Source organism: Parus major, chromosome 5 (genome assembly GCF_001522545.3).
Source record: "Parus major isolate Abel chromosome 5, Parus_major1.1, whole genome shotgun sequence".
Taxonomy (NCBI): Eukaryota; Metazoa; Chordata; class Aves; order Passeriformes; family Paridae; genus Parus; species Parus major.
Window position 1 is genome coordinate 53,350,467 of NC_031774.1, and position 17,552 is coordinate 53,368,018.

At 43.7% G+C, this 17,552-nt stretch overlaps 1 protein-coding gene across 1 annotated transcript; it reads right to left on the reverse strand.

Moving 5' to 3' along the window:
- Positions 1–1,785: 1,785 nt before the first annotated feature.
- TMEM179 (transmembrane protein 179) lies at positions 1,786–17,108 on the reverse strand. Its single transcript, XM_015632292.3, has 4 exons — positions 16,508–17,108; positions 12,571–12,708; positions 10,933–11,011; positions 1,786–10,009 (listed from the first exon to the last, which is right to left on the reverse strand). Exons 1-4 carry the CDS (start codon positions 16,807–16,809, stop codon positions 9,830–9,832), a joined length of 699 nt encoding a protein of 232 aa, XP_015487778.1. The 5' UTR covers positions 16,810–17,108; the 3' UTR covers positions 1,786–9,829.
- Between the last annotated feature and the right edge of the window lie 444 nt (positions 17,109–17,552).

A 17,552-nucleotide genomic window follows, 5' to 3' on the forward strand; every position in this document is an offset into this window, starting at 1 on the left:
GTTTACAGTGGTCAGTCAGATACTTGGCAGGCAGCAGAAAGACAAATTAAATTTGCCTCAAAGCCAGAAGGTTTGACATAAATAAAAGTTAAAACCTGGCAGAGCAGTGGCATCTTGTAGGTGAAGGAGCTGAAGCTAAGAAAGCCATTGCATGTGGGAGTGAATAATGTAGGTCAATAACATGACTGGGAATAGGAGAAAAAATTCCATCTCCTGGGCCTACAATTTTTTACTGCTGCCCAACTTCACTGTGGACTTACCTCTTTTATTTCCTTCTCACACTGAAGATCCTTTTCCATTCATCCAACCTTAAACACAAGCAAGCCCTTTTCCCTCTGCCCCTTCATTCTTCAGCCATGACAGCTTTTTCCTCACCACTGTGAGCTGGATGTGATTTCTCCTTATTCTTGTTGAGTGGTGTTTTTTTCTGGGTGTGACACCTGTATAAGTTTGGATCTCTAAAGTTACATAAAATCATCTGTGTTGGGTAATAATCCCCTTGCTGGTCATGTTGGGTAATATTTGCCTTCAGTACAACTCCTGAGAATTTCTCAATAGAGGTAAAAAGGAGAAAGAGTACATAATTTATTGCAAACAGTGGAGATGCTCACCTGAATTCACACTGGGGCCAGCTTGATGAATTGCTTCAGAAGTCAAAAGTCCTGCAGCCAACCAGCTCTGGGCAATTGTACAATGAAGCTTGGAAATAGCTGTGTTTTAGATATAAAGGACTGGAAGAGGGAGTGATGTAAGACAGCACCCTTGGTGCAGTTTTTGAAGCAGCCAGTGGGTAGGAGGAATTCCCAGAAGTAGTGTCTGGGGAGAGTAGCAGGTCTGTGCATGACAATGGACTAATAGCTAAGGGTGGAAGTGCTGCTTAAATTCCCTTATGCCCTGAGTATGTAACTAACACACAACAGAAATAATCAGACCACAAAAGAAGGGTAAGTGTTGTTTTGACAGTGTTCAGCACATTCCTGCAGTGTGAACTGTTGGAGGGCAGCTGCCAACACCCTCTTCAGGCACATCAGCAGCACCTGATTGCAGCAGCAGGCAAATCCATACCCATATGATTAGAGGAGATAGAAAAAGACACAGAGAGATGACACTGGATGGTTTTGCATTAACCTTTTGATGCACTCAGCATTAGCACCAGTAAAAGGCAGTCCCAAAGCCTGCCTTGAGTCCCCCTCCTTCCCTTCATCTCTCCAACCCTGATAGTCTGGAAATGAGCCCATAGCAGCAATTGTAATTGTCATTTCTGCCTTTTGCCACTTAGAAGCAAGCAGAAGAACTGGCAGCTTGTGACTATAAAAGGGGTGTTACCAGCTGCCCTCAAGGACCAGCTCAGGAACCAATAAGATAATAAATAGTGTGGACTTGTTTCTTATTAATTCCTTGCTCCAAGATAGCTGTTGGGAACCTTTAGGCCCACCTCTGAAGAGAAAGACTGATGCTACGTGACAAAAATCAACCAGCTGGCATTTAGAAAATTAGCCTGTCTGTGCAGCCCATGGTGTCCCCTTACATTTGGTAACAAACTGCCTTTTAGCTGCACTTTGACACAGGACCATTTTCTCCTTGTCTGCAGTGGCTTTAGGGTGAGCTGCTGGAAGAAGATACCAAAAGGAGATCAGGCAGCTGAGGATGGTTGATGTTAACTATACAAGTTGTGGCTTGGAGAGGCTGGGGAATGAGTACAAAGACTCTACCCCTGACTGAGAAAACTTTTTCTATCTTACATTGTAACAATTTAAACTCACCTTCAAAGAACAGGCACAGAAATATGGACTTTTTGAATAATTTATTTTTATATTTCACCAAATCATAAAAAGCCGATGCACTGTTCAGCAAAAAGCATCAATATATAAAACACATGAATTCATTATCAGTAATGCTGTGTACCATGTACACTGAACCCAGCCCAGCTCCTACTAAAGCCAGAGGAAACTCAGTGACTCCACTAGCAGAAGGATTGGACTCAGCATTTTTTCTTTGCTGGGTATTTACAAAGGGTTGTATTAAAATGCTAGTAAAAAGCTTCCCTTTTGAGACTGTATCAAAACAATAATAAACCTCACTCTCTTTCTGGTTTTGTCAAACACATGCAATTAAAGCTCAAAATTAGCAGTCATTACACTGCAAAAGACCATACAAATCAACAGAGATAATATTCAAAAGAGGCCAGGCTCTACCCTTGTGTGGACTGGTGTGGTTGCTCACAGGATAATCTATGTACACTGGTGAGGGATCTGCTCCTTCACTGCTTTCAGTGGTTAAACAAATTATGAAAAAATGTTCAGTTTCCTCCCCAAATACTCATTGCAGGAACCTTTTCAGCAGCATTAAAAAAGAAAAGAAATAAACTTTAAATAATAAAAATAAATAAATAAATAAAAAAGAGCAGGTAATCTAGGCTCTTCTAAAGCTTTTCCCAGGTGGGTATAAGAGACAGTAGTTCATGAATAAATACATCAGAGGGCACATATTTCAGAGAGGCTGAAAGGCTCTACACTGACTTAATCTGCCACACAAAACCACTAAACCTTTCAAAACCATGGGTGCTAACAAGCTACATTCACAAATGCCAAGTCTACAGAGATTTGGGAACAGTCTTTCCTTGCCCATGCAAGTCACAAGCTGCACAGGAGAAAGGGCCAGTGTAGGATATCTGGATCTCCAAGATCCAGATCTTGCTTTCCTCCAAGTCTGGTGGCAATGTCAGCACCTTTAAACCTGCAGAGCTGGCACAGGTGGCTCTCTCCAGAAGCTGACTTTATGTCAGTACATCCTTCAAGAGGATGCTCTGCAGTTTGTGAGGTCTCACGAGCAGGCAGGGGCTGGGCAGGCCAAGCAAAGGCTGAAATTGGTGTCCATACCACTCCCTCATATCACAGCCCAAAAGCTGAAATCCCTCACAAGAAATGCACTAACTCCTCATTACCTGTTTTTGTTCAGATTGATGTCACTGTCCTGCTGTCTTTGTCTCTGCTAGGATGAGATGTGAGAAGTAAGGCCCAATCATTTTGATAACAATAAAACCCTCCCTGAGGTTTGCAGAAACATTTTTGCTGATGAAAAGATCCAGGGGGAAGGGATTTCATTGGAACTGTTGGGATTTTTTGTTATTGTTGTTTTGTTTTGTTTTTTGTTTTGTTTTGTTTTTAAATGTTCAAAAACCCCTTGTGAGTGCACTTCAGATCTCAATATATTGATTTGTCAGCTGTATAGCTTGGGCTGTTTTAATCAGAGAGTTTTTGACCAGAATTGCTCTGACACCATCAGTCTGCACAGGCTGTGGACCCCATGCAGTGGTGCCCTCACAGAGGGATGCTGTTCAGCTCAGACCATCTCAGCATCCCTGAGCAAAAGGACTGCCTGCTGCTCTCAAAGACTGTGATTTAATAAGGAGCTTGCCAGCACCTTATGAAGTCAAATGCTGAACCCTGTTTCAACAACCACAGTTAAAAATGTTACAGCAGCCTAGAAAGTGGAATGGATTTACTGATGCAATCCAGATCCCATGTGTCCCAGAAAGATGTGCTGTGTTTCAGACACAAACTGTTGGACTTCAGTGTTAATAGGGAAAAATAATTCTCTCTGCTGCAGGAGAGATGTGGTGAGGAGTTCTGGGCTGTGTAATGTGGGATACCATGACAGTTTTCAAACATTCCCCTGCTTTAAAATCTATGGTTTAACATAGTACTCATCTAACTCCACCAGGTTCCTGGAGAGACTGCTGGCACCAGCCTTGGAAACCTCCCAGAGCAACACACCACCCAAATCAGGCCTGGCTTATGTAAAGGGAAGGGTTCAATGTCACAATCCAGAGAGGCTGAATGAGAACAGGGAAAATCCTCGACTTCTTTTCTTATTTTTTGACAAAATATGCCATAGGCACTGCAATTTTTCTCACATTCATAAATAACCCTCCAGAGTCTGTATACACAGTGAAGTCAAATTTTCCCAAATCTGGGGGGAAACAAGGGGTAAATAAGGAGGATATGAAGAGTAGTTTAGTCTCAGGATGGTTTACTCACTTCTGTGAGAAATCATCCAAGATACCAACAGTACTTACAAATCATCATTCTTACCTCCTGGCTGGTTGTCTCATCCCTCATTTTATAACACAGTGGAGTCAAGGGGGAGCAAAACCTTCTCACATTGGGATTCCACCATATACAAATAATTCTGGCTATTTCGGTGAGCAGCTCCTGCTTCCAAGTAGTTTATCTCCTTGATAAACACCAGAACCACCACACTAAATCATTGTTATTTAGGAATTCCAAGCCAAGCAGAAGAGCTCCAGCAGGAGGATTTGAGAGAGTTCAAGGATAACCTTTCATGTCTAACAAATTGCAGTTGTTGGCTTTTTATTTTGGTGAGAAAAAATAAATTAAAAAAATCCCAAACCAAAATGAAATCATTATTTGACCAATGCAAAGGGCTATTCACACAGCACTTCTCGGGTACTTATGCCCACTTTTTAGCAATGAGGATTTTACAGGAAGCTAATAAGCATTAAATCCTAAATCCTTTAGCTGTCTACAGAAATGGGATTTAGACTCTCACGTGGATTCAGGTTTTTTTCTCTACTGTGTGCAGTAGCAGTTCAAGCAGTTATAGTAGCTATGAGAGGTAGAGAATTTCAAACACTCAGGTGAATACATTCCTATTAATCTGTGCTTGCAATAGCAGCTCAATTACACTCTTTGGCATGAACAACAAAAAAAAACTAAAGAGGAAGCATGGCTATGTTAATACTCTTCCCAACAACAGGATGGAAGACACTATTCATTGAAAACCTGCACTGAAATAAGCAGTACTTGCTATATCTTGAGTGAATTCTATCCTAACCTCTCAGAAACAAATGTTATTTTTCTGAGAGAGGGAAGTTCCCTTCTACATCAGGGAAGCATCAAAATGCTGTCTTCTATGCAGTTCTTAACTTCATAAATCACTGAGTTGAATTTTGTCACTTAAAAAAAATCCATAAAAAAGAACATTTAGGTGCATATCTGTGAGTACTAAAATACAACTTAGGATAGTTTTCCTCCTTCTTATGGAGGACAAAAATAGAAACATGTACTTCAAGGCACTAGTGCCATAAGCAAAAATAATTCTAAAACAATTTCTGTGCTTACAAAGTTACATGAGCATTTTGTCACTGCAGGTAAAATCTTCCTCTTTTCCCAGATTGCCTAACCAGAAGAAAAAGACATTTGTGGCCTCCAAAGCAAACATTCCAAGAGAAAAAAATGGGCTGTTTATATCAGCAAAGGAAATGGTCTGAGGCACAGATTTAGGATCTGGACAGCCAGGAGGCTCACTAGCTTAAGGATACTCAGGCCATTGATATAGAATTAAAAACACAAGTTTTCTCATGATCCAGATTGGTTTTCACAAAATATTGTCTGTCTTTCCAGTATAATTTACTGTCTGGATATAAATTTTTATAATTTAAACGGTGCAAGTGATTTTACATGCAATATATTTGGGAAGGCTTTGGAGAAGGGCCATAACAAAACCCACATACACCCAGGACCAGGCTGTGTGCACCTGTAAATTTACATTTACCTGAATGTAAAGTGTGAGCTCCTCTTCCTTGCAACTCTGCTCCCATCCTGAGCACTACACAGCTTAAATCAGCAGTGTTCCATATTGAGGAGTGAAGGCCTGAAGGGAAATCTGACTGCTCCTAACTGGAGTAATTTAGGCTAGCAGCAGGACATTACCCAGATAAAGGGGAGGAATTAAAACACCTGCAAACCTGCACTAGAAACTCACCCCAGCCTTTGGGAGTTATGCACAGGCCAGTGCTTTCCTACTCTGCCCACATCAATTCCACCTCTGAGTATCATAACCATTGCCATTGCACGAGTCCTGGTGCTAAGTAGAAGGAAGAATAGAAATTTAAGGCATTCTAGCAACTACTCCAGCTGAAGCTGCCTGTTAAGAGCCTTTATCCACATCACACAAGAGCAGTGGAACCATTTCTGGCATTTATCTGTGTACATTGTACATACACAGAGAATGCTTCCATGACAAGGTCTGTACACTCAACCATCCATCACTGGTTACTATAACACCCCCTTTTTTAAGGGACCATAGAATTGTTGCTATAGCACAAATGTGTCATTCCATTTCCACTGTCGTGCTCTTATTTTTGTGATTCTCACTGAAATTTTTCTGCTGAAACATGCCTCATGGGTTAGTGATATGAGATGTTTTGAGCGTGAATGCACCCATGATGAAGTTTTTTCCAAAAGATGGCTGCAATTGTTTCTCCATTATAAAAAATAGTAATAAACAGTATTAATCTAAAAGCTCAGATGACACTTGTTAGCTTAGATTCTTCTAACCCAATGAGGACTGCTGCCAGGGAATTGGTTTGAAATTTAACTACAGATGGTAGCCAGAGAATATATTTGGTACAGCAGAACACTAGAGTGGCAACAGCCCCAGTGCCTTGGAAAGGTCACAAAGCTTTTTCCCCTTCCACCATGTGGCAATAAATAAATACAAGTATAAGTACCACACAATGTTCTAGTTCTTTGAATACAACTCTTGCTAGAGTGTTCCCCGAGGCCTGTCTTTGGACATGGCAAATTAAAGGTATTGAAATGTCACAGAAATGCAATATTTGACTCCCAGCCCCACGATGTGCTGGTTGGCAATGGATGACTCAAAGCAGACATCAGAAATGTACAAAAGAGAAAAATGAATGAAAGAGAGCACAGGTATGTATGTATGTGTCCATAAATTATACCACAATTCTAACACATTTTCAGCTTGGCATCACTTGCTTGGCCTGAGTGCCCAAGCTTTAGGAGACAAGGTTGCAGAAAACTTAGTGCAAATAAAAACCATCAAGTGTGTCCAATAATTGAGAGTTGCAGGATAACCTTGCTCCCCTTGGGTCAGCCAGAGAGCTTCTCATGACATGCTCTGCCTTCTGACTCACACAGGGCCTTCCATCAAAAACAACTTTCTTTTAATCATCCCTGATGCTTGCAAGGGGATGCCAGCCTCACCCCACCTGGTCAAGGCAGGGAAGCTGTGAAAAACAGAGTAAGAATCACAGGGCACTCACAGAAGAGCTTCAGTCTCTTTTCATTTTGTGTGGCAGCTCCAAATCCAGGATCAGTGTTTGCTGCTTCTCATGGAAATGGAAAGGAGGAAAAAGACCTCGAGGCAGGAGAGGTAGAAGACAGCATGAGCCCCAGACAGCCTTGCCCATAAGCAGCATCCTCTCTTTCAGAACCAGAGAAAGGCTTGGGCCCTGGTACCTCAGAGAAGAAACACAAGCTGGCACTTGTTATCTTCTGCCTCTTGGTTCTTCAAACCCTTGGGAAACACCAAGAACACTGGTCCCAGCCCACACATGACTTCAGCCTAAGCCTGATTTGGCATATACATAAAATACACAAAAAGCAGCAGCACAGTTCCACACAAGGAGAAAGGCATGCACTGAAGTAATTTGTGGGAAGAGAAGTCACTGCTGAGTGAAACTGAGACTGCCTTTTACAACTGGAGAAACTGGGGAAACATGGGAAACAGGCTAACTCACAAGACCCAAGCTCTTCTACAGGGTATGAAGAAGGTCATTCCCTGGCAGTGGACTCAGGTACTTGCAAGAGGGTATCTCCTACTGGAGTCAGAGAAATTTAGGTTGAAAAAGACCTCTAGGATCATCCAGTCAAGCCATTCACCTGGCACTGTAAAGGCCACCACCAAACCATGTCCCTCAGTGCCACATCTACACTTAAATACACCCAGGGATGGTGACTCCACCACTTCCCTGGGCAGCCTGTTACAGTGCTTGACAACCTTGGCAATGAAGAGATTTTTCCTAATATCCAAACCATTCGACTAAATGAATAAAAAAAAGGCACTCTGACAGTCCTGTCCTATCTAAATTTTAAATTGGTATTAATTAACTTGATCTTTGATTCCCTCCCCAGGACTCCTCCTCTGATGTCAACTCCCAACAACAAAAAAAAGACACTACTGCAAAGCTTTCAAAGGAATTGCGTTCTCTTGAGAGCAGAAATCATGCTGAAGAGCAAGACCTCTCTACAGAGAGCTGTGGCCAGCTGGGCTTATAAGCAATGTTCACAGGGCTGTTCACTGCTCAGGGCCCATGGAGGGCTTTTTCTCTAAACCTATGAGAACATTTTGGCAGTTAAATACAATGTCAGCTTTTATGCCCTAAAATGCTTAATAATTGAGGGATTTGTCATGACATCAAATTCTGCTTCAATGAAATGCTTAAGCTGGTACTTAACTAAGCATCAGAGAGAGCCTAGAAGACAACAGTTAATCTGCATGCTTGTGCTAATTCCAGGCTTGAGCTCTGAGTTGGTAAAAGCCTGCTGTCTTCTTTCCCCTCATTCTGATTTACCAGGTTGTATATTGTGTGTGATTCGCACTTCTGTAGCAGTAAATTCAGTCTCAAGTCAAACACAGGTACCACAGACAGTGACACTGTACTCCCAAAAAAATCTTCTTCAGTCCAAACTTAGTTGTTTGCTTAAGTTTTCTGCTGATTTGAGGTCTTCTGTGTAATGTGGACCTGGGGATAAATGCTTAATTCTAGCACAACTTTGCTTCTCTGCCATGCAAATCCCACACTGCTCTGAGTAACTCTTAATTATCAGAGCTACCCCTGATCTCAACAATCCACCTGATTTGTTGAAGCACTGGCCAAGCCAAACTGAAAGCAACAACAAAGTCACCAGTGATCTTTGTGTAAATAGCAAATTTTCTTTGTTTTCACAGCAAAATTCATCTGCCCTAGAACTCCTGCCCATGAGTGGGGAGAATGGACCCATTCAGCACTGAAATATCTATAAAATAACTCAGTGGTCTGAACTCCTTGCTATGTTCATATAAAGAAACCTACAATGCAAATGCTTACAGTAATTTTGCATTCCTATATGAAATAAATATCACAAATAAATTCTAATATTCAAAACAGAATAGTATACCGTGTTAAGGACCAAGTTACATTTATAAATGCACAAGCATTAATACTATCTATTCAGCTTAATTTCTTAGTATGCAAGCTTCAGCAATTTCTAGCTACACTTTACTTCAGGAGTCATAATAAATGCTGGTCATGCCAAAATCTAAGAAGAAAAACCACAGAAGTTCTCCATCATCCTTCCACATTATACACAGTATTTGACAGGTGCTGTAATAATATACTGCTTTCATGGAATTCATTAGCACTGTCCAATATTAAATATCAGGTGTGGTACACAGGTCTCTATGTTTTAAATAAAATCAGAGCAGGAGCAGGAGTTTGTCAGCATTGCCTCCATCCACAGTGAAAGCAGAGACAGAGAGAGCCTGTCCCCAAACCAGAGCTGCAACTTCCCAGGATAAAGAGAGAACAGGGGCAGCTCAGTGGCAAAAGGGAGGAGAGGGAGGGAGGAGGAACTGAATGCAGCTCCAGTTACAATTATTGTTGAAGAATAGTTTGAAGAAATAGCCTGGATGCTGTAGTCTGCTCTTGCCAGCTCAGCCCTCAAAAATGGCCCCTGTCCCAAAAGCTAGTGATGGCACGTAGGAGCTCTGCTGACAAGGGCAGGTTACAAATTTTGCCTGCACAGGACAGAAAGTTTGCTGTGCCATAGGTACATAGGGAATTTCATTCTCTTCATCCTAATAGCAGTATTTCTGCCAACAATTTCTCATGGGGGAAGTGACTCACATTTCATTTCAGTAAAATAAAAGATCTCACACACTCAATACCCTGACTCAACTTCAGCTCACACTACTGAATAATAAAATCTAGATCCTGCCCTGGAAATTTGCTTACACTTTAGATCATGCCACTTTTGTCATCTTGCAAAGAGGATCGTGAAGGGGATCTTCCTAGCAACAGCTCCTTCTCATGGATCAGGCTATCTAGCAGGTCCTCCTGTCTGTAGTTGTGATAAACCTTCAGGAAAGCCAGAATGGTAATTGCCAACCAAGTCAGCCAGGCAGCCCAAAGACCAAACTGGGGAAGGAAAGAAATCACAAAGAGGTCAGTACAGTATTGTAAAAACAAAGTCAGCTGTCCAGGTGATTATGAAAACCTCAGCTGGCCCAAAACCCATGGAGTCATGCCAAGCTAAATCCAGGGAGGTCCTGGGTTCTTCATATAAAGGGGTCTCTTTTATGGCATATTTCATTCCTAAAGGCTGGTATTCCTGAGCTGGGCATCTAGATGCCAATGTTGGCAACGAATCACAAAATTGGCTCATGCCCAAGAGGTGGGGTTACCTTCAAGGAATGCTCCAGGAAGGCTAATACCTCTTTCCATGTGAGACAACATAAGCCTTTGTAAGGGGGCAGCCCTGCAGGGATGGGACTATCATCCCTGCAAAATGAATATGTGCTCATGTCCCAGTGTTCACTGACTCTGATCAATGGCTCTGAACACTCAATAGAAAGGTCTGATAGCCTTAGAGGTCTAATTCTCATGGATTCATCAGAAAACAGCCCTATCTGAAAGAATTCACCTTTGATTATTTTCAGTGGTCTGATATTTAGGTGATCTCAGTCAAAATGAAGGAAGGCAAAACCAGGAACCCCACAACACAGTGCAGGTCAGAAATTATTTTGAACAGTAATGAAGAGGTCCAAGACACCAGAGTGCTACAACTTTGGTGGACCTCATCCTTTGGATAAACAATGAGTTTTCTGTCATGATTAACAAGATCAGTGGTAGGGTGAGGCTTTGAAATATCTGTATTCAAAACTGTATTTTGAACTGAAAATGCAAATATGCCCATCACTATCATTCTGATCCAGCACTTACTGAAGGCTGTGGAAACATTCCCATTGATTTCTGAGAATGGTAGTTCAGCTCCAGAAATCCCAGGTCAATAAGCAAATGGCAAATGAACTAGAGTAGAACCATGACTTAGTCTGACCTACCTGTGCAATAGCAAACTGGTCATAGAAAGCAGAGTTTTCCAAGTTCAGCTCAAGATCTATATCCTGCAATTCTTCACAGCTACCCAGAAAAGCATTTGGAAGGAAAAAAAAAATTAAGAAGAAAATTATTTAAGATATTCCAGGCAAATCAAATATAAAATGAAACAACATATTAAATGTATTTTTTAACGGTCACAATGGCACATTCTATCAAAGGATATTCAAGTTATTGCAATCATCAGGTTGTTTGCTTATCTTCTCTAAAACTAAGATAAAAATTACTTTATTTAAAAAAAAGTGCAGTTAGGTAAGTGATAACACAAATCTCCCATAAGTGGAATTGTAATAGTTATTAAGAGTACTTAAACCTTAATTATTATGAATCCTTAAACCCCTCTTTCCCACTGCCCCCTCGCCTCCCACAGATTGGCAGCTGGCATCACCCCAGGCTGGTTGTGTCACCCCTCAATGAAACAAAGTGTATGATCCTCTGTTACCTTTTGACTTCATCAGGAAAAGCCTCAGAAGAAGGAATTGTGTTTTTGTTTCGGATGCTCCAGCAAGGAGACGATACTCTGATGGTAACATAGGGGCTGCCTACAGATTTTACAAATAACTTGAACCATTATTGGTGTGAAAAAAATCCCAGGATTTTGAGGTTGTCATTCTATCTCTTGGTTGATTTCTGCAGCCTCTTCTCTCTCCTTTTCAGTGCTGTCGGTCATCTTGGGTTCTTACCCGAATATTCGATTAGATGGTTTTTGTAATCGAATTTTTAACCGAATATTCGAGTAAATCGATTAATCGTTGCAGCCCTAAACAGAACATTCACTATGGCATTTTACAACATATGACAATGTGCAACATAAATGTATGCTTTAAGTAAGTACATGTATTCAATATCATATGACATAAAATGTCACATTTTCCTCTCTCTCTTCATGGTTATTTGTTTGATAGGAGCAAACCTTCCTCAACTTATCATGTTTCCTACAAGGAGCATAAGCATCGTGGGATACGGTGGACCATTTTAGGAGCTGTACATCTTGTGACTATAACAAGGCATCAGCCATCTGTACTTTGCACTTACAAAGTGCCTGCCATTCTGTGCCTCTCAGGGCATCCACAGCATCACTTCAAGGCATAGAACTCTACCCCAAACTTTTTGTCTGATGAGGAGTTGCGGCACAGGCGGGATAAGTGACTTGTCTGGTGTCACACAGTGGGCTGGGGGCAAAACCAGGATTGCAAGCCAGGAGCCCTGAGCCCCAGCCCCCTGCCCAGCTCACAAGGCCACACTCCCCCCATTACTAGAAAAACTCCAGATCTAACATTCCTTTGGAAATAAAAAAATTTAACATAACGGATTTGTTTTTCACACGATCATGATTCAAAGAGACCACAAAATATGATGGAAACACACTTTTCTTTGTGGGCTTCTAAATAAACAAACAAAAAGAAGTTTGATTTGCTTTTTTTTTTGTTCCACATGAAAATACTCTGGATTTTCATATTACAAATGCCTTCTCCCCCTTGCTCACCTTGCGTGTAATAACTACACTTCGTAACACCACAGTTCAATTGTGCCTATATGGAAAAAAAAAATAAAAGGAATACAATGTATTCTTCAATACTAACCTATTTGGCATGCTTCCTTTTTCGGTAATTGCATCACACCACATGTTAAATCCTACACTCACTATAGTGCTGGCAATAAATGTGATGAACACCACAAAGGCGCTGATCAGCAGATTCAGGAAGGCGTAAAAGAAAGAGCTGTAATAAAAGGGAAGAAAAATGTAACTCATAAACAGCTGAAACACAACATCAGCACTCTCTGCCAGCAGCACAGAGTGGGCACAAAGATATCAGTTTCCATTTGAAACACATCTTTAATTAAGAACACCTAATACATTGAAACTCTCTGGGCTTCATTTTGAGTCACATTACCTTTGCTTGCAAATGATTTTGATTTTGATTTCTTTTTTAACCATAAGATGTGGCCTTATATAATAAGTGGTGATTGTTCATACACCATGTGGCCTTCATTAGCTGTAATGATGAAAATCACCATTGTTAAAATAAATGTCATTAGCTCAAATTATGTAGTAAGTGGAGCTAAAATTATTTCATGACTTAAGTGATAATTGGGACAAAAATTGCTTAGGAGAGGGAAACTAAAAATAAAAACACAGAACTGATAGCTATAATCATTTTAAGCAATGTAACACAAGGTACTGCTATCATAGGACACGAATCTCAGTTCTGTGGGCAATTTACAGAGCAGGCCAGCTTCTCCCAGGATTTCTCTGGCTTTGGTGTCAGTATGCTATGTCTGCCAGCTGAATATCAATTTACCTCAGCCCCACTGAGTCTGCCCAACCACAGCCTGCCCTCAACACGTGCCACATCCAGAGTGGGATGGGATGGGATGCTTACAGATCTCCCATAAAGCCATGGAATCATTCACTCATTTTCCAGCCTCGCTCTCTAACTCCTCACCTGAATTCTAGCTGTGAAAAGTTTCTAATCTCAGTCATTTGGCAAAGCCCTTCTCTACTTGAAACTGCTCTAAGTGGCTATTTAGAATAGGGTACCTTGGAATGTCATGCTATGCAAAAACTGGACATCTGCTCCAGGTTGGAGAAAAGCTGACAGCTCAGGGAGGCAGGTCATTCTATTCAGAGTGTGTGGTAAAGATGAATATGACAAATTTTTCACCAGTGCCACTCATTTTGCTGGTGATAGAAGGAATCTACTCACCCCAGAGAACAAAAAAAACCCACAGTCATTTCTTTTCCCTGGTTGCTCATTAAATGAAAAACCAAGAGGCTTTTTAAATGAGTGTTTGAATCCTGGAAGGTTCTGGGCTGGACAATCCTAATTCCTACAAGCTCTACATGATATATTTGTGACCTCAGGAGAATTTTTTTAAAATGAGATGAGGAAGCAATTAGCAGCAGAGTTAGGGTGTTTGCTCCTGGGTTAGTGTGGCTTTAGAAGGGCTGTCTGGGCTTTCTCCAAACGACAGTTGAGTGACAGTTGTCCCACCCCAAGACTGGTAGAAAAGAAGTGAAATAAACCACCTTCAAGAAGTGGCCCTATAGACTTTAGTGGGTGCTGGGTGCCAGGACACCTGATTTCTGGATGAACAATGTGTTGAATCCTGCTCTGGTTTAGCTGGGCTTGGTGAAGTAGATACCTCACCTCTGTTGTGTGCTGGGCTCACCCACACAGAGAGAGCTGCTGTGAGCAAACCAGGTTTCTGCATGTTCTCTCTGACTTCACACCTAGCCTGGATTCATCCCAGGTGCTGCTCAAGTCAGATCATATCCTCTGTGTGCACCTTAGCATGGTATGGTGGCTGAGAGCTCTTCACAGAATAAAAGAGACTTGGCACCAGTTACCCGGACTATTCAGTGGGTCATCACAGCCCAGGATCTCCAATTCTCTGTTTCCTACCCTGCAGCAAAAGAGGTTCCATGGTCCAGCATCTGACCTTCCACTGACAATGCAGGGCTCAGTCTTGCACTCAATTTGTGTCTGGCAAGAGTAACCATCACCAATGCCAGGGCATCCTGATAGAAAACTGCATATTTGGCTTTCTAGCTCACCTGATTTTTCTTCCTTAGATCAGAAATTAAAGCTATGCATTGCATATTGAGGGAATGCCCTTTAATAATAAATGTTTATGCTTAAAGGTGCTTTGCAATCCTAGCAGTGAAGTATCTGAGTTATACCTCCACCCATCAGCTGAGCTGAAGAGCCTCAGGCTGCTGAGGCAAGGGGTGCTGAGACTCTTTTAAGAAGGTTTTTTGTCAGTCATAACTATCTATGAGCAATCATTTAAAACCATTGCACATGAAAGATGCAAGGGGTGCTAACTAACCCTGACTGCCTTGTCTGGCTCACCCTGGAGCTGGCCCAGTAGCAGTGATCTTCCTCAGTAGGACCATCAGTTATCACATTCTGGTTCTTCCTCAGCTACCTCTAAGCAGAACAGGCAATTATTATGTATAGTGAGGAGCTCACATTCCTGTCTCCTTCCAAACAGAAATGTTTTTGAGCCCAATTGAACCATTAACAAATGACTGTCTAAAATCAGGATAGTGTGAGCCCTGCCTGCTTTCATACAGTGACTGATGTGGTACAGGACAGACCTTCTTTCTTACCAAGAAACTGCTGTTCCCAAGCATCTTGCCATGTTTTACACTCCTGGGATCTTCTGTAGTTATCTCATCATCCCAACTTGCTCCATCTTTTCTCCCCATCACCCCACAGGGTTCTGCCTTTCTTGCCTGCTATGAACAGTGCTGCACAACTCCCAAAGGAGCCTGAAAGCAACTCCTAAAGGGACACTTCTCAAGGGCCTGCCCAACAGTTTTGAAGTTAATAGCCACGTTTGGAAGCAGGCCAAACATCTAATCTATATGCTGCCATTACAGCAATGCTGGTTTCTTCTGAAAATTAACCAGCTCTGAACTACAAAGCCTTGAGATTCAATTAACCCTCCACAGGTCTTGGATCACCTGGGGAAGCTGAATTCAACGATATTAAGATGTAATTGTATTTAGTGTAAGGTAAGTTTTAATATGGAATAAGTTTCTGGTCCACGTGTACTGCAGAATGTTTGAGTATTCTGGCAGGTTGAGAGTGGCTGGAAAAAGCCAGAAAGACAACAGTGCTACCCAGTCTCCAGGATTACCAAGCCCAGATGTAACAGCCTCTAGTCCAAATAGACCTGGACAGGAGTGATTAACCCTTGGCATGGTTCCTAAACCACAAGAATATTTTCGTGGTTTAGACAGGCCCCAGTGCATTGTCCAGCCCTGGCCCTGCAGCACCCAGAGGCTGGGTTATCTGCACCAGGATCTCTGCCCTCTCAAGCCACCAGAGAGGCAAGCACAGAACATCACAGTGCTCCTGAGCTGCTGCCTGGCCCACCAAGCCTCTCCCTACACCTGCTGGGGTGGGATACCCAGCACAGGAACCAGCCTTCAGTGCCACCCTAAGCTGCGGCAGCATTGCTCTCGTGTCGTAACCAAGCAATAGTACTCGTCTGCAATAGCTGCCATGCACACAGCAAAAGCAGCACAAAAAATAGAGGGGAGCCACCAACTTCTTCCTTCTGGCCCCCCAGGCACAACCATGTTGCTTCAAGGTTTTTCACACAGCCAGTGCACACCTGGGGAAGGCCTTCCTTGGCACGGATGTGTAGTGGGACCATGGTCAAGAGGCACCTGCGAGCCCCGGCCTCCAGCATCACCCCACAGCCCCCAAATCCTGCCATGCCCACTGCAGCTGAGTGGCCACACGCTGCAGCAAGACTGCCAAAGGGCAGAGGGTGCACGGCAGTGGATCTGACCCCCCACCCCAAACCTCTGCACGGGACCATCCTCCAGAGAGGCCCTGGACACGGCTGGGGAGTGCATGGTGTGTGTGCAGGCAGACACGGGCCATACAGCACCTCTCCCCAAACCCCTCTGGGGAGCAGGATGACCTGGATGCTCACCCCCTGACTGCTCCCAGGTGCCCCAGCCTGTGGGAGGGATGGGCTATCCCCAGGGATACTTACTCCTCGTGCCCTTTGCAGAGGAAGAAGAGGGTCCTCCAGGCCTGCACTGTGGCCAGCAGCAGGGACAGGAGCCCGGTGAAGATGCTGAAGCGGCAGGCAGCCTCAGGCCCCCACTCCTGCACCGTGAAGCGCTGCCGCTCCACCGTCAGGTTGGCGTTGAGCCACATGCCCTCGGTGAAGAGCAGGCACCGGCCGTGGAAGTCGTTGCCATTCTCGGAGAGTGGCACCACCACGATGAAGCTGAAGAGGAAGGCCAGGAAATAGCAGATGCACTGAGCGAAGAGGAAATTGCTGAGCGCCATGTCCGCGGCTCTGCGCAGGCAGAGGGAGGGAAGGAGGGAGGCGTGGAGAGAGGGATGCGGGAGGGAGGGATGCGGGAGGGAGGGAGGGATGCAGGGGGAGAGATGCAGGAGGAGGGATGCAGGAGGAGGGATGCAGGAAGAGGGATGCAGGAGGAGGGATGCAGGAGGGAGGGATGCAGGAGGAGGGATGCAGGAGGGAAGGATGCAGGAATGAGAGACCCAGGGGGAGCAATGTGAGGTGGGACGTGGGAGGATGGAGGGATGGAGAGAGGAAGGCAGGCTGCAGCAGTAGGCGGTGGGGAGAGAGGGAGGGAGGGAGAGAGGGTGGGAGGGAGGGAGGATGCGCAGTGCAATGCAATACAGGGCAGTCCGATGCCTCCTCCGGACACGGCTGCTCCCTCTCCCGCAGCCCGAGCTGCCCCTGTGAATGGCTTCAAGGCTTGTAGGGGAAGAGGGGAGCGGAGAGAGGAAGAGTTGTTGAGGGGTTTATTGGGAAAATCTGGCTGCTACTATGCCCTGGCGCCCAGAGGGTTAAATCAGTCCGTGCGTCTCCAGCAGGTCTGGGCACCGCCAGCGGGGATCCCCCAAATGACACAGGACACTGATGTCACCCCTCTTGATACCCATTACACACACACACACAAATACCCAAAACCAGCAAAATGGCTTCATCCTAGCTGCTGGATCCCAGGAAATTTTGACCCAAGTTTCTAAAAGTCTGGCCACCAGCCTCAGACGGTGGC

Coding starts and splice junctions, on each gene's coding strand:
- TMEM179 (XM_015632292.3), bottom strand. CDS start 16,809: ATGGCGCTCAGCAATTTCCTCTTCGCTCAGTGCATCTGCTATTTCCTG. Junction 11,012..12,570: donor AAAGGAAGCATGCCAAATAG/GTTAGTATTGAA, acceptor TTTTCTGGGTAG/CTGTGAAGAATTGCAGGATA. Junction 10,010..10,932: donor ACCAGTTTGCTATTGCACAG/GTAGGTCAGACT, acceptor TTCCTTCCCCAG/TTTGGTCTTTGGGCTGCCTG.